This window comes from Falco naumanni, chromosome 3 (assembly GCF_017639655.2).
Source record: "Falco naumanni isolate bFalNau1 chromosome 3, bFalNau1.pat, whole genome shotgun sequence".
In the NCBI taxonomy this organism is placed as follows: domain Eukaryota; kingdom Metazoa; phylum Chordata; class Aves; order Falconiformes; family Falconidae; genus Falco; species Falco naumanni.
This window is the reverse complement of record NC_054056.1, coordinates 59,128,317-59,146,652: the sequence shown is the minus strand read 5'-3', so window position 1 is coordinate 59,146,652 and position 18,336 is coordinate 59,128,317. Positions and strand designations below refer to the sequence as shown.

The window sequence follows — 18,336 nt, the reverse complement described above, 5'->3', positions numbered from 1 at the left end:
TTTCTCTCTTAAACAGAATGGCTCTTTCAAGTGGCGCTTGGCAGTCAAGCTGTACAGCTGAAATACTGTCTTTGTGTGAGTATCTGTACCACCCTTTTTAAAATAACTCCCCTGTCACTGAGCCATTCACCGCAGCTATCATGTGAAGTGATGCAGGACCATAGTGAGAAAAGGTTTGGCTTTCTAAAGATTCACAAGTGTTGATAGAAAGAAATTCAATTCTAAAGAACAACTAATTTTATTTGAAGTATTACCAGGAAACTTTATATTCTTCTAAAGAAAAAAAGCTGGACTTCAAGACAGGCAGCAATGTAAAATTTTATGTATGTTATACACAGGGAACATATTTCTGCATGATAACTAAAACCCAGCTTATTCTATGGTAACCACAACATACTCTTCCAAGATTTCATAAGACTAGCTACCAAAAAAAATTTTTTTAAAAATCCTTGAATAATCATGGGACAACACTTGACCAAGCAACTTTTAAAGAAAACGAGCCTAACCATTCCAGTGAAAGTTTCACAGACTACTGGGATAACCTTTTACTAAATAGGCAACATAGCTAAAACGGATAAACTCAGATGACCACCACACTGCACAGTTCTCCACTGACTGCTGGTAACACCAACAGCACAATCAAAAGATGATCAAACCACAACTCATGCTCCAGGTTACAAGCAGACACCCACATGAGGACTTGAGCAGAAAAATATGAAGCCCTTAGATTAACTTTAATCAAAACAAGCCCTGTCATAAATTTTTTACAGTAACTATCCAATCACTCAAAACAAAAAATGTACAAAAATCTTAGAACAACTTTAGTTTGCTCAGTCACCTGAGAGTATGAACATAGATACCACCAAAATGCTCAACGGAACTTGACACCTTCAGTGTGAAGTAAAACAGGTGAAGACTGAAAAATGTTGGTCTGTCAAATTTCACACATTCCTTATAAAAGCCTTAATTTCATAGTTCAATGGCGACCGGAATGGTCTAACATATGAAGCCATAAAATACACCCAATCCCCTAGTGGTCCTGCATTTAATGACCATGCCTTAAGCACATTAACAAGTAATTTGATCATATAAAATTGAGAAGGCATGCTGTAAGAGCAATATTCTAAGCACTGAAATTCAAAAATCTTAAATAAACTTTAACTCCTTCTCTTTGTTCATTCTAACGCTTGGCAAAATGGTCTTCAAAATGTACATCAAAATGGCAATGAGGATAATGGGGCCAAATAATCCTCACAAACATTCTGGGATTTTTCTAATAACTAGTGCATATCCTGTAAGTCAACATGGTAATAGCTATGCCCACTGAGTCCAAAAAACACTTTAACATTCAAGTGACTCTGGGTTCTCCTTTACTGTGAGGCACCAATACCTTTCTGTTGCAGCACAAACTAGTAGGCTGCAACAAGGTTTTTATACCGTTGATCAGATTCTACCGTCCTTGCTGTTCCTCCTTCCTCCAGAGGCCAGACCACACTACTGCTCCCCCACACTCCTCAGGGCTATTTAACCACTTAGCAGGAACGAGCTACAGCTGCACATCATCCATGTCAACCAACCCACTGCCTTTGCGGCAAGGCCACAGCTGCATGTTATCAATGCTAACCAACCCACTGCCTTCATTCTTCTACACCTTTCCCAACACCTCGGTCTTCTTTCCATGGTCATGAAGACCAAAATTAATCCCTGACACAGTCTGACAAAGTGATATGAGGACATCCCACAAAGCAAGTGTATGCCATGTTTCAGTAAATCCCTTCAAAACACTATAGGAATTACATACACATCCATATACAAAGATACCACTTGATCCCAGAACACTGCCTGCCATTAGACTGCTTGCCTCTACAAACAAAAGATCTTCTTGGCACATTTAAAATTTTGGACATTGTAAACTAACAGCAAAGTAAATGTTACCTTCTTGACCTACAATGACTCTTCCTGGTTCATCCACAGGATCAGATAGCGAGGGCCACTAAGCAGTCTTGTGTCACCTTAATCTGATAGCAATGGCCACCCAGAGGCTTAGCACTACGTTGAGAATCCATTTTGCTAAAGGGTTTTTCCAAATATTTGCTGTTTGCAGAGGACTCAAGATTCCACTTGAGGTTTATTAATGGTCCTTACTCTAAAGTATTGTAACACCAGCAGCACATCAAATCTAGTTCACTTCTTGTAGTACTTTCTCCTTCAGCAAGTATTTTCTTCACAGACCTCTCCTTCAGCTGCTTTGTTCTCATTTCTAGGAACCCAGTCTGAGATACATTAATCAAGGTTCCTCCAGCAGTTTCAATTCCTTTCCACTGCTCCGTGTCCTCGCCCAGTCAGTCAGTCCCTGGTTTCCCTCAAGCACCAGTGCTCATTTGCCCTCCCATAGCTTCCCTGAATTCCCTGTACCAACCTAGCAGGGTGTTGCTTATAAGCATTCATTACATGTCACCTTGTGTCTTTCCCCAGACTATGCAGGTTACCACATCAGAAATTAGATAAAGAAAACTTTGGTTTTCAGTAAAAAAGTACTTAAAACTTGTGACACAAAAAGCTGAATGCAGCAATAAGGGATAATATAAAAATACATATTCAACCCAAGGTGAAGTCTTCCAGAAGTTAGTTATCAATATCTAACAATTCTCCCATAATACCGTCACAAAACTTAGCAACCCCATCCAATAGGTTATTTAGCAGACTTAAAAAAAGGCTCTCAAAGACCTAACTATCACTTCTCCAATACACTGGAAGATTTTGCTTCGAAGCACAGACATGCAATAGCTTCACACAGATGATTACGAACTTTTAACATGAGCACAGTATTCTCCTTCTACCCTTATTTTCCAACAGAAGCAACGGTTTGCAGAAGCCTTCACAGTCAGTCTTTCCTCAAGGAGAGTTCTGAACCTGAGCAATTACAGCAGAATGCAGCAATCAACTTTCAAAAGAGCTGACAATTGACACCAACAAAAAGATGGAAGATACACAGTGAACCATGATGGAAAGGCAGCTTCAAATTTCTATAATCTAAAATGCAGCCTGGGTCAGGCAAAAAATAAGGAAATTCCACAATAATCACCAGCAAGACTAAGCACATGAGAAATATTTTCAGAACTTTTGCAAAGATACCAATAAACACCATCTCCTCTCCAAAGCTTTACGGAACTACACCAGCCACAACAGCAAAAACAAATGACTGCCTAGAACAGATACAAATAAATCCAACCACCAAATGCCTTTATCTAATCCTCAAAAATGAACACTGCTCCCCTCCACCAAATCCCACCTGTACTTCTAACTGCTTTTTAACAAAAGAAAACAAAACTTCCAGCAACAAAACCAACCAATTATTCAGAGGTTGTTTCATTGGTAACAACATTAAACAAGCACTTTACTCTTCATACATACCTATTTTGCTTATGTCGAGATTTGTTGCAGTTAACACAAATCTACTTGAGTTCAGAATGGTTGTATTATAAAGACAATTCTAGTTCTCTTTTTTAAAGGAAACTACTTCCTAAGTATTCTTAGAATTTAGAGTGTATTTTGCTCATCAGTCATCTTATATTCCAGGTGGCAAGTGGCTAAATGTCTTACTACTCTGCCTCCACCGAAGTCCCCTCCAGAATAACTTGTATAAAACTGGTTAAGCTCACATTTCAAGTTAACTGTGAATACTCAGTTCCTACAAATTTTATGGTATAATTATCAATTTCATAAAGAAGGCTGCACTCAACATTCACAGTGTTATTCTAGAAACTACGTAGCTTTTCTGTTTGACTAACCAAGTATGTTCTACTTATAGCAATTTTATATATTTTAAAAAAATATCTTTGGAGTTAGCACTCATGGAGCCTTATAGAAACGCTAGGGCATGAAAATAAAAATTCAGTACAGCAAGTGTGCTAAGTATTTGTCAAACTGATTTACACGGCATACAAGAAACTGTACAGCACTGATGGGCCCGCATTACCAGTCCAAAGCACACCGAGAAATTTAAGTGGTCAATAGCTTCAACTCAAAAGTCTACTACAGTATACGTTGTGCTGTTCCTCAAGGGATTTCTGCATTTTCCAGCGAATGTTATGTCCAAACACACATCATGAAAACTGCATCCTTTGAAATAGGAAGTTTAAAATTAGGGGCTAAGGTCAGCCAGACAATTCCATGAAGCCGCCTCTTAGGTAGTTAGGAAAGCTTGCCTCAGCTCTCCAAAAAGGAGAGCTATTCCTTCTCAGGCACTAGCTTGCAAGCACTACTTCTCTCTTGCCTCTGCTGTCAATAAACAAATGACTAAACAGAAATTCTTCAGGTCTGTAGGACAGAATTTCATAAAGCTCTTCTTACATTGAATAGACCAAGGAACAAGCCAAGTTTATCATGTTGATCTCATGAGGGATGTTTCAAATTAACAAACATTATCTCAACGTACTATTAACAGCTGGCATAAATTCAAATATTTTTGACCAAATATATCAATGTATATGTGCATGTATAAAACAACATGCAAAGAAACACCTTCGAGCCTTCCTTTCCCAAATCCACTGACAAGACAACCTTGAATAAAACTTGCCATACTAACACTTTCAATTAATATAAGGCAAGGTTTATAGGGAGAGAGAATATCTTACAAGACATAGTTGGAACAAACAGACAAGCTCTTCAATCCTGTCTTCAGCTCTGAAACAGAAGCAGCAAATTCCAACCCAAGCTCAGGCCAGGAACAATTTTTTTGAGCTTAACTTGATTAAATTGTCAAAGTGCTTAATTTTTAAGAGAAAAGGATGGTTGGTCCTGTGGAGCAAAAGGGGAGGTAAGCAAGAGGAGATAAAAGTTACCTATCTACAGGTGGTAATCATCCCTCCCCCAAAAAACTTACATAGCTAGACTGAATTACATGGAAAACTAAAATTCCATTAAAAACCAGTAATTACTGACTGATTTCTGATATTCAAAAGAAATCAGAATTTTCAGCTCCTAGTTTCATCCTTTTAGGGTATTTCATACAGCTCCTCTTAGAATCACCACTACCAGCAATTACAATTCAATATGTTAAGGTATTGCCATATGGAAAATATAACTATAAAAATGCTGAAGCTGTCATCTCTTTTAACGTAGACATTAATTCAGGTCTAACTCACTTGCTTATATGCCACACATACATATTCAACATCATCAGAAATGCATTACAATTTTCAGTGTAAAAGCTCAATCAAACCGGTAGTGACAATATGCTAAACAGTTTTCATTATATACTTAAGCCCAGGAACATGAGCTATACAGACTCGAGAAAAGCTTACGTTGATATTTTCTAATTGCAGTAGATGTACTGTGTAATAGGATTTGACGTCTTCAGATATTAGCCTCACACGGAAACCTGTTTCACTGAATGTCATAACTTCTTCTTCCTTTGTTGGCCAGTATTGAGCACACTTCACCTAATTCATTTTTTTTTAAAAAAAGAAGGGGGGGGGGCAGGCGGGAAGAGAAAAAAGAAAAATCTGGTTAAGTATCCTAGTATTTTTGGGTTTGCATGAACAGATTCTGAGACCCCATTATTCAATACAGTAGACTCGACTCAAGTACCTGCTGCTGGTCTGAGGAATTAAAAGTCCACAGTGTTTACAGCCAAGTTACAGCTGTTTCACAATGGCTATTATGCATTCCAGCTTTATCTGTTTATACTTTCTTTCATCCCAGGTTAGTGTGTTTTGAGACACATTCTTAACCCCTCTTCCCCACTCTTGCTCTCTACAGTGAAAAGATCTTTACTCAGCTGTTTCAACAACACTTCCCCCTCCATTTCTGACATGCACACCTGCACATTTACATAACTGACGTAATATCCAGTTTTCCCAAGGCTTGTTGAATACTAGCAGATTCTAGCAAAACAAAAGAACAAACTAACAAAGCAATGCAAAACTGTCCCTTGTCCTTTATTCCTCTTGCCCTGCACTCCAACTTTCTGTAGGAAAATTTCTGCGTAAGAAAGTAAGTGACTTTTTAATGGACTAGTCCACTCCTTTTTTTCACTCACAAATCTACTCTGAGGAAAAGCCATAAACCTCAAATGACATGCATTTATAACTAGAATCCAGTTGTTTTAGGCACATTAGCAGAAAAACTACAGAACAGAAGATTCCTGTATTCTTGCATGCACGTATACCACCAGCTTTAAAGAATCAAAAATAACTACATCAGTTTGACAGTTGCTGGGAAGCAGCTTGTCTTCACTGTTACAAACAGCTAAGATCACTATATAACAAATATATTACTCTCATAGATTTAGCAGAAATAATCTAAAGATACTTTAAACCAAACTTGTCCTCCCATCTTCCATTTCGTTCTAGAGCATCTTACACTGCTTCTATTACACCTTATTTCTGTCTGTACATGCTCCTTTCTCAGGATGTTACTTGTCACCTTTCTGGATGTATATTTATCAGATGCTGTTTTCACCAAACTGAATTTTGTCTTAGCTCCATCACTTCAATATTATATTAAACACATGTTACACTGTATACCAGTGAGGAAGTCTGTTAGTTCTTTTAATGTAACAATCAAACATTGTTCAACTGTATTACTATTATGTGGCTTACTTTACAACTTCAGGCCTAATATTACTTACCGATTCTTTTTCAACAATTCTGTTCAGCATGACAACTGCTTTGGTTTGTTGTTGCCATACCATTAGCCAAAAATGACAACATGTATTAGGCAGTGGACCCTGTGTATTGAAGAAGAAAAATGGGTGTTAAAATATATAGGCAAAGCAGTTTGAACACAGTTAATTGGTCACTGTCCTCTGAAAAAGTTTACACAAATTATTAATAGAGTAACAGAAATGGCAGGTTAGAAAGTAACCAACTCCACAGATCATTCCCGCACCTGAAAGTTGTTGTTGGGGGGTGGGGGTGGGGGGTGGTGTTTGAAAAAACAAATAAACAAAAAAACAACCCACAAACAACAGAACAGTAAGAGCTCAGGGAAGGGATGTTTCAGTTTGGGCACCAACACTATTGTGCTGTGAGAAGAAAAGCTACTGCTCAGAAGGTGCAAGATGAAATAAGGGGTAGAAATATTGTTGCAATCCATTTCCAAAACAACTGAAGAAAAGAGCAAGAAATACTTGAAAAACTTCATATGCAGTAAATTTTTTCATATTCAAATATTCCCTTTAACTTTTTATTAAAATATGAAATAATGTGCTCAAAACTAAAATAAACAGGCAGTTAGTATGTGATACATGTAATTCACAGGGAGAAGGAACCATCCAAATATAAATTACAACTTTATAAATCTCCCCTCCCCGACATTCTCAATTCCTATAATAACCTAGTAATTGGTACTACTTACCTGTGTTAAAATATAGTACCTCTGGGCTTCTTCTATGACCACAAGGCTGGCATTGATATAGTCATTCTCAGTGTTCTGCAATTTTACACGACTATGATCATCTAAAATTTAAAGAAAATTAAGAATTAATGATGCATCCATCCATGTTCTAACAGGCAAGTTTAGGTCTGACAAGCAATTAGAAATAAATTCTGCAATACTAAACAAATAGTAACCTACAAACATACATTAAACTAATTTCTCAAGTAACTTTGGGAACTGCCTGTCTCATTCTCCCCTCAGCAGTCCATCAGAGTAATTTCAGCTATTAATAGAATTTTCGATTTCATTAATTTCAGCTATTAATAGAAGCTACTGAGAAAACTGGAATACCCAGTTTTCTTTAAAAAACAACCAAACAAAACAACCCTCCCACACATGCCAAAAGATGCTCACAGCCATCCCTCAACAGTTGCATTTCCTTAACAGAACAGCACCACAACCCACACTAGGCAGCACGCTGTCCTATCACACCAGATCACTCCGCTGCATGGTTTCCTTTAAGTTCAGAATTCCAAGATTTTTGGTGAACTGAGATTTCACAGGTTGAGGTAGAATCATGAAGTTAAACTCACACAACAAGAAAAAACCAATTAAAAAAACCACACAAAAACCCCCTACTTGTAATAACTCAAACCAAGCTTTAATCAATTTAATTTCCCTGTAATTTATTATTTAATACTATACAAGTTAAAAATACTAAAGAAGGGGCACATGTACCTATTTAACAAATCTTCCAATTAAAGGAAGCCGAATCTAATTACACATTTTCAGTCTCTCACGATTACACAGGCAAGACAGAAGATTCCCCTATTTATGGCAGAGGCAAGCAAAGGACTCCCGTTGAAATTCTAACATTAGCATGAGAAAGATTACCAGACTGTCCTACTAAAACACTGCATAATAAAAGGTCACCCTGGCTATTCCTAGAAACTTAGTATCTGATTTATCACCCTCTAGGAGACATTTAGGTAATCAGACTTGTTCACATTAATTAGAACTGCATTAAACAAACAGCATTTTTAGTTTAAAATTTGTACCCAACTGCATGCCAAGAAATGAGATTCAACTGACTGCAAAACCCCCCGAAGCTCAGCTGCCTAGATGGGTTATTTATGAGAACAGTAAATAAATAGCAAACTAAAATGAATTTAAGAGACTTCCAACACATTTGAAAAAGAGATGGACGAGATTCCATAAAGAAACTGACAGAGCCGAGAGTGAATTACAGTGCAGTGCCCATTTTTAACCTACATTCACCTGGTCAAACCCACAAAACTAATTTGGGATGCAGACTTATAGCACAGCTCCTGTTAGAGTATTACTCCACTTTTGCCTCTCCCATCCCTGCACCAAAAGGCTAACTTCCTTTTGACAAACAAAATTTTGGGAAATGCACAAAATCCATGGGTTTTGACATGAGCAACTACCAAGTACCCCACTCAGTGCAGCTGTCCTAGTTGAACTGAGATTAAATCTCTTTATCACAGCCAGTCTATACAGCACAAGGCTTATCTAAGAGATCCATGAATATGGCCCCAGATAGGCAAAAAGCTGACAGGAATGAAAAAATAGTTACTAAATAAGACCCTTGTTCTATAGACTGTTCATATGATTTTATAAATACTTTCTATGTGTTTGGAAACCTGGATAAAGTACATTTACTAGGTTTTATCTGCTTTTATACTTTCCCTCATCTATCTGCTATTCACAACTGTCAAAGGGGATCTTACTGGATTCAAGGAAAGAAGTCAACAGAAAATTTGGTGGGTTTTGGGTTGGTTTGGTGTGGTTTTTTTTCTGAAGGGCTGAGATTTGGGGTTGTTATCCTACCTCCTTTAGCTGCTAGCTTTTATATGCAGTCACATACAAATGTGCAGAGTACAGAAATATGCTGGAAACCTATTTTTAATATCGAAGTATGAGAAAGTTACTGGTTTTGTCTGTTTTCATTAGCATTCCAGCTGTAAGGCAACACCATCCTGACTTTCAGGAGCCTTAAAACAATTTATGATACATCTGCATGAAGAAAAAAGTATTATCAAAGCCAAGACACAGTAAAATGAAGACACTTGCATTTTAAAGTAAAATGTATCTCCTTGTACTATTTTGTCCAGACAGGAAAGCGTTACTTTTTCCTTTCATGTATCACTTTATCTGAAATGTTTCTACTGGAGAGAAACCAAGACCTTTGTAAATATTACATGTCATTTGCCAACAGGAAAACCTTAAGATCTTGTTATAGTAAATCACACATACCGGTACTAGTGTTCTCGGAAAGATGACATAAGCAAGCACTGTTAACAGTTTAATCACCCAGCAGCAGCTGCTGTATTGCTGCCAAGAGGAGATAACTGCAGAGGCTCTAATGAGGCTTCCTACTGTAATCCTTACACATGTTTTCCGCCTTATTTTTTCCTTCTTATAAATTCTGCTTTGTACACAGGACAAATTAAATTCTGAAAGTGTTTTTTTTTTTTTTTTTTAAAGCCCCTTTTAACAACTAGTTCTATGCACAGAGAGCCTCCCTTCTCCTCCCTAACTAAAACAAGAGTCGATCCTACATATACACAGAGGCATACATGCCACAGGACAAAGAAAGCCACTAGAATATATTGATTTCCCATCTTTCAAGGGAAAACGTTCCTAAAGGACGCAATGACCTAGAAACCTCATTCAAGTTTTAGCTTGCTCTTCTGAATTAAAATGAAGCAAGCCAACTTTTGACAGTGAGTTAGCTGTAACGTGTTTCCCATATGTAAATCACTTCCAGTTACAAAGTACTTCAGATTTATATGAATGATTAACCTATCTTAAATCTTTATCTTAAATGTTGCCATGCCCAGAACAGCTAAAATCTAGTACTCATTCTCTGAGGTGCCAATTCCCCTATTTCAACAAACCATGCAGCCTGAAAAGGAAGTGGAAATCTTAAAAATGCTTCTCATTCTGGCTTCCTGCACTAAGAAAACTACTGTCAGAACGACCCTGTCTGAGATAAGTGAACTCTTACTACCCACTTAAATGAAACCCTGTCCCACAGGTATCACTGAAAACATTCCCTGTGTCTCAAATAAGGCCAAGACTTCACATTACACATCAATTTGCCCACTCCCTGCTAAAAAGAAAGTTACCTATCCAGTTAAAACCAAGATACAAAACGTCTGGCACTTTACATTATACAGTTCTTGCAGTTAGTTAATGAAAGGTGACTTGAAAATAACTGTGCTTCTAGAAGTGAAACCACTGTATAATTGAAAAATTGTCTTTCATTCAATAAATGTCTCTGGCTCCACAAATATAGAACTATTAACAACAAAGGAGAGTGAAATGCTACCTAGTGGATTAAAGAAAGTAATAAATAAAACATGTAGCCATAAGCCATCCCAATGACCCAGTATGACCCTTTCCCACTTACCAGCAAATCCCCTTCATTTCACTAATCCCAATCTAGCCTATCTGAGCTGCTAAATTATTCACATACTCTGTCACCATACTTACAAATCTCAAATTCCAGAGGTAGCCTACGGCACAAGAAAGCAAAGTGACTTTTCCCCACCCTGTCACCAGTTGTAAGCAATGAATGCCATTGTATCAGTCATGGCCTAGCTCCTAACTGAAATGTATTCATACTGAAATACACACTTAACTACTGCACAGATTCCTTACACTTTAAAGGACTGAAAAAAACCTTAAGATACATTTTAGATCAGTGTGTGCTGTAGAACTCCCCTCCTCCCCAACACCAAAGAAAGAAGTATCTCCAAAAACAGCACACTGAGTTTATTTTTCCCATGTTTCTGGTAACAAGATGTTTTATAGAATCATTAGATAACATCATTAAGTATCAACATCAGCTTCTAACATGGACAACGAGAAGTGCAGTAGGTTTATTTTGGACAGAACATCTCCTTGTTCTTAGCACATACACTTGAAACAGAGGACAGAAAGGGAACATTTTTGCAGTGACAATTAATCAACAATATTTGCAAAGCCATCCACATCTGCTCCAACTCTGTTCCCTGTAAAGAACAATACTCTTCATGCTCCTTTCTCCCTAACATACACTCTAGGTCAACTGTAAGCCTATGGTTGAAAGGTCCGACACAAAGTCTACTAAAAGTCACAGGAAGACAAGAGAAATCACTACCTCTCAAGATCATCCAACAGCAACACCACCTTCTATCAGGTGAAAATGTTCAGGTGGCCCAAGATGCTGGGCTACACACCACATGACAAAGGCAGGCTAAAGATAAAACTGCAACCCCCCCCCCCATCTACCCTCCAAAAGCAAAAGGAAAAAGAAAAATCCTGCAATTTTGCTGAGGGGATTTCCTTCTTGCCTCTAAATCTGGGAACACAGTAAGCAGATCTCTAAAGGTGTTTACAGTCAATCTGAGACACTAGACTCCCCTGATATCAACTAAGGATAAGATTTAGAAGGTAAGTAATAACAGAAATCTTAAGAGTGTCATTGAAGTTATCAATAAGGAATAATAACCTCACGAGTTATTTTCCTCTCAACAATGTTTTCTGAGAAATGGTTCCATCTGTCAGGAAATGACTGGTTGTCAAACCAAACCTATTTCAGATTAACTTCCTGTTTCAATAGTACTACATAGCCAAAATATTCCTCTCCATATTCTAGACTAATACCAAACTGCAGGACTGCTATTTTTTTTGGCTAGGCAGTAACTCTTGAGGGCTTTTACCCAACCGAACTTATACATACCATAGCTCTTTAGCCAACAAAACTGGACACTAACAAAAATATTTATGAAACCGGAGACAATGTGAAACTCAACTGTAATGGGCAAAGATGATTAGTCTTTTCCAGCTAACAGAAATCAACTTCTAGCTAAAAATCCACATGTTGGACACAAGTGGTTTCAGCATACCTATCTTGGGTATTACGGCTGAAACGGGGCAAACCAACCCAAAACATTTTTTCCGGCACTTGTAATTGACATATTTCTGTAAGACAGAATAATCTTTGCATTTCCTCTTGCAGACATACCACCTCAGATTTTAGACTGGCTTGGCCACTATCTAGATTAACAAACCATTTTCTCACTGCTACGCAGAACTACAGCATTTTCATCAAACTGTATCTTACAGTATGTTTAAGTAGCAGTTAAAGAGCAGTAAAATTGGTGAAGGACTGAGTTGTTAAGATTGCATGAGACTGAGTTCTACTGCATTTCTGCAATGCCAGCTCCTTGCACACATGCACCATGATTACATTTCTTCACCCCAGTGATCAAACTGCGTAACTTTTACTGCAGCTGCTTTGAAATTTAGGTACTGTTATTTTGCAATGTTATTTATCATATAGTCCCTTCCAGGTCTCTTTGTCCTCCCAACTCTCACCAACAATTATGAGTCATATTTGAACACACAAAGATGTAAAATTCAATGGAAATTAGTTCAGACAGTGTTTTGTTCTGTTTGCCTCATACAGTCCTGCTTTTAGTGCCCAGTTAAATTCATAATTCATAAATACTAAAAACAGAGAGAGACATGCCTCAAAGTTCACCATCTTAGCCCAGCCATCATGTTGTAAGTCGTGTCAACTAGCACATAATGACCTTAGCCCTTCCTATGCCCAACAACTGCTTCCAAGACTAGGTTTTATCTGCCTCTGCTCTTGCACAGGGTCCAGGGATTTATACAATCACATAACTAATTTCCTCCTGGCTAAACAAGCATTTCAGAAGCAGGCTTTGCCATGACCAAGGCAGAGGTGTTTGATGCTCTTCACTACTGGAAAAGTTGTGCCATGATTCAGGAAACTCTTGAGCTCCAGAAAGCTACAAGAGATGGATACAAGTCATACCTCTAAGACACTATTGCAGGCATTTTTAGATGCTACTTAAATAACACAATGGGGTTTTATTTTTTTTTTTTAGAAACACTCCTTTCAAAAAGAAAGAAAACCCACAAATATGTTGAAGGTATGCTGCTGTTCTCTTTGTAGCAGTCACTAAGAAACTGATGGAATTCCATGGATGGAATAAGCGGCAAACGCATAGTTATAGCTTCTGCCACAGGAGTTGTATAGGATATTGGACCAAGGAACAGAACTTGGGCCTTGTGGGCTCAAATCCAGTCTCCTGCCTTCTCTCCTTACAACCCCCATCCCAACTTTGGTATGAAACAGGAAGTAAATAAAACCCAATCTACTTTACCACTGCTAAAATGCTAATGCTGTGCTGTAACAGGACAGCAAACCTGGGACACCTACACACCTCTGCACATATCAACAAAGGCCCAGCAGAGGCCTATCTCCCTTTACTGAGCATACAGCGTTAGTCAGGAAGCCTTGACTAACTTGAGATACCTTCTTAAACAGACCACACTGGAGAATGCCATGCAGATGCAGCCAAGAGGCTGTGCATTGAACTCTTTTAAGTTCAGTTTCATCAGAGTGCAGTATTGAGATTCAGTATCAAGCCAGACTGGATCCACTTGGAGTGGACACGCTGTGCACATTAGCGTTCTAGCAGCAGTCTGATGAGTAGCGCACAGTGCTGCATCTGATCAGCATGACTCAATCTGCGACCCTTTCTGTGTAATTTTGAGAAGTGCTATGCACATGCTGCTACCACAACCTTCAACTGGAAACAAGGAGTTCAGCACTTCTCCAAATTTTACAATAGGTATTCAGATTAAGCTGTCAAACAAAAAGCCCAAATACAATTGCAACCCTTCAGAAATTCTACATCCAGTAACAAGAAGGCTTTTACGAGCCTTTGGTGTTCTGGGAAACTCCATACTAAAGAACACACAAACATTTAACCAGTTGCAACATCAGTATTTTGTAGAAAAATTAAGGCTGCACTCATTTCTTCTCCTAGTCCTTTTGAAAGTGACTTATAATAGCTTTCTCCAGCTCTAACTATATATTGGTAATCTTTTGCTCACACCTTTTTATAGCAATTTTGGATTACAGTTTCTACAGTAAATGCTATTGAAAACAAGTGCACAACACCGCAGTAGCAAAGAAGCTGGTAAAAAACAAGAAAGTTGTCTTCACCCAAGATGTAAGATCATTATGTCATAAAGACCATTTTATGGCAGTTAAGCTGTACAAAGCACTTCTTACTGTATCTACTCACATTGAGAACAACTTCATGCATACATTCTTCCGAACAGACAAAAATAACAAAATCTCAAGTATTTCTTAAAGCAACAGTACAAATCAAGAGGCATTTACCCAGTCTTACAAATGTGCAGAATCACTTAGCCCAAAAGGAAACTTTCAGTCAAAGCTTATTAACTTAGCTTCTGTGCTCAGTAGATGTTGATTTTCTTAATGACAAAGCAATATTAAACAAATAATTTCCTTATAAGGAAAAATGTTTAATATTTTACTTTGCAGCTCACAAACACTTCCCTACATACCAATAACAATGATCTGCAATCATCTCTCATTCACCATCCAGCACAATGAGTTTAAACCACAGGCTCTTCTCCCTTCTGTTATATACGTTTGCATATGTGTTATGAAAAACATATTTATCATAGGATACCTGTCTACAGAAATAAACAAAATACAAAACCTACAATAACCACGATTAGCTATGGTGTTTAAAAGTAAACTGGGTAAGTAAAAGGTCTACAAAGTTTACCACTGTATTTACATAAAAAGATACTTACATGGACTAACATCTCTGTATCTGTTTCGATTTCTGTTTTCTGGGTATTTTGCAACTCTGTGAGGGTAGTCACTGGATTTATGCCGAATTTCCTTTAAAAGACAAAAAATGCAAGTCACTTATAGCCAGCAAGGTGATTAAGGTTAGTGTTATACACACCCTATTTTAAGACTTTCAAACTTATTAATTAATGCAGGTTATTAGTAATTAACATTTTTAAACTGACCTTCACTACAGCTAGTGGTATTTTCACACAGACAATGTGTGTCTCATTCATGGCCAAGCTGTTGCCATTTAGATCTTCCCACACTTGGCTAACACCACCAAACTAACATAAATGCAGTTTGGTAAGGAACTTACGTAGCAGGATCAAAGGCAGGGAAAAGCCCCAGATATTTATTATGTTTGCAGTTTACCTCAGACGTGCACATTACCTCCCACAGTAATAAGAGACTCAGACAGACAGAACTAATAGCAGTCAGTACACTGCTAGCTCCTTTACACCAACCAGCAGCATAAATGCCCACAAAGGTACCTAGTTAATGATTTTATGGCTGCTGTTAACAGCCACAAGATTATTCTTGGTGGTTTGACAGTTCAACCCAGATAGCTGTAGTTAAAAATGACCCAGTAGTATGAAGGAACAATTCTAAACTCAAAATATCAATGTGATATCACAGCCTGCTTCTTCACAGGCATTAATACAAAACTTCCATTCCAATAATCTGCACTTAGAAGATACTCAAACATACTCGTTTACACACTATTTTAAAGAGTATACTATACTGTTCATGTACTCTGAATGTTCAGTTTTTACTCTTTTGCCTCTGAGTGTATCTTTTCCAGAACTTCACTAATATATACAGATTTACTTTATGTAGAACTGAAAACACAGCTAAAAAGCTGTTGAGACAAGCAGCCTCCAACAAACTGAACTATTCCCTCTACATCTCTGCAATGACGCCACCTCAGCAGGCATATTGTACAATACAGAATTAACAATATTTTGCTTTGATTTCACCTTTTGCTACATGTGATCATTATGTCCCAAAGAACATTTAAAGCTCTCTTTATAACAAAGCATTCTTTGGTCTTTTTCTATGTTTCCACTATCTTCTTTGTCTTCTCAAACTTCATAAATAGCCTATATATTCCCAGACAATTAACAGAGCCAAAAAAGACTCCGGTGGCAATTTAACATACGTAAGGAAGCTCCATTTTTTAGTATCTGGTGTGTGACATTACTTAAGTGCAACACGAACCTGTAAAGAAACTGAACCACAATGTGGAATAGCAACTGTCAAGCACCAATGCTCTACATATTTGTATAAAAATATCTTATCTTTTAAACAATCAGGGTTTTTGTTTTGATACAGCACACTGGAATTCGGTCTTCTTCTCTAGTTTATGTGGCTTACAAGCTTTGGGAGCAGCCATGTGCTCACCGAATAAATCTGTGAGGCATTCACAACCGAGTTTCTATGAAATGTAAATTATGTATTACTCCATAACTGGATACGACAGACTTTTTTTTTTTAAAAAAAAAGCACTGGCATCCTCTGTGCACAGAAACAGACCTGTAATTTGGTCAAAAACAATAGAACAGCTAGAAACACTACTACAGTGATGGGAGGGGGGGGGGGGGCTTGCTAAAAGTATTAAACCTAAGGAAGCTTAATGACTAGTTCTAAAATCAGGTTTTCCTATGTATGATTCAGCCATCACAAACCGGAGAAACAAACCAGATGCTAGATCTAACACAAGGTATATTATACAAGAAAAACTTGCATTGGAAAAGGAAAAAGTGAAAAATCAGTATCATTTATTCAGTCATTAACTCAGATTGGATAAGAGCTCTGGCAGTCAATATAAATAATCCAAGCTTCACAGGATTCTACCACAAGTCTTGGCAAATTCATGGAACTGAAGAGTAAATATAACAACTGGTCCCAGCAAGAAATAAAAAAACCCTAATACCCAACTTTTTTCTCCTTCAGAGAAACTTAATATTCTCAGGACAAACATGTTATGTTTCTTATACAACACTATAATAGAAAAATACCTTCGGAAACAAAAACTCAGTGTGAAAACAAGTATCAGCAATTCAGAGTATTTTCTACAAGTGTGTACTATTTAAAACCATCACTTGCTACTTCTGCACTTTAAAGCAGATTTGTATTCTCTGGTTTCAACATAAAACAAACGTGTTAAGTACCCTGAAAAAATCCCGAGTCTGCAAAATCTACAAAATCAGGGAAACAAAAGATTCTGATACAAAGCACCTTATTAAAAATATTTTATGGCATAGCTGTAGTAAAATTAGGAAATCCACACACAAATTTTATCAGAGCTTAATTTTCTCTTCAGTTTACTTCTCCAAGAACAACTAAGCAATATCAAAATTACTTGGGAAAGCTAATTTGCTCAGTCTGGATATACCACATGTAAAGTGTGTGTACTTTTTTACCTCATAAAAATACCAGTTGCAGAAATCTTCCCTTAAACTGTGCTAAGATAACGAGATAAAAGCATATTTCTGTTATTCCCTGTTAAATTCAAATGACAGCTCAGTTCCATAATACATGTGTAAAGACAGTGTATTCGAAATACATGTAGAGCAGTGGGAGGGGGGGGGGAGTATTAACAGAAAAAGCACAACTTAAGTTAGTAAAGAGAACTTTAATTTGGGGTTCTTTTCCCTCATTTGTGAACGAGCACTGTAAAATACATACCGGCTCAAATAACTGCTCTAGTACTGCAAGCTTAAACATAAAGTCAGCGTTACGGACCCGAACCAAAGACTACTGCTGCAAGCTAGCGAGCCCGCTGTTCCTACAGCACGCGGGGCAGCAGGCGCTTCCCGGCGGCGGCCACGCGCCGGGCAGGTGCGGGCGGCGGGAACGGCGCGCGCCGAGGCCGAGCGGGCGCCTGCGGAGCCGCTGCGCTGCGGCCTCAGCGCCAGAGCCGCGAACCCGGGACGACGGCGAGCCTCGGCCGCACCGGTACCACCAGGTACCGCTTCCCGCTCCACCTGGAGACCGCGGGGGAAACACCCTCGCCGGGATCTGACCGGGCCGCCCCGCCAAGCCCTCAGCGCCTCAGCCGCCACCGCGCCCCGCCACCAGCGCCCGGCCGAGGCGCCCGAGCCCCAGGCCCGCGCAGACGCAATGCGCCGGCAGCCCCCCGCCGCCCGGCAGCGCGCTGCACAGCGCCTGCGCGCCCCCCCCCCCCTCCCCCGCTACCCGCCCGGGGCGGAGCAGCGGCCGCCCCCGGGAGC

General features: G+C 38.6%; 1 protein-coding gene across 2 annotated transcripts in view; it reads right to left on the bottom strand.

The window, feature by feature from the left end:
• The window catches only part of PTPN2 (protein tyrosine phosphatase non-receptor type 2), a 32,743-nt gene that overhangs the window by 14,046 nt on the left and 361 nt on the right, over positions 1-18,336 (bottom strand). For both annotated transcript variants that reach the window (XM_040587511.1, XM_040587512.1), the window contains exons 2-5: positions 15,061-15,151; positions 7,363-7,463; positions 6,635-6,733; positions 5,307-5,444 (exon numbers count right to left, since the gene is read on the bottom strand). In XM_040587511.1, the coding sequence (XP_040443445.1) occupies positions 5,307-5,444; positions 6,635-6,733; positions 7,363-7,463; positions 15,061-15,151 (429 nt within the window). The remainder of the gene's footprint in view (positions 1-5,306; positions 5,445-6,634; positions 6,734-7,362; positions 7,464-15,060; positions 15,152-18,336) is intronic.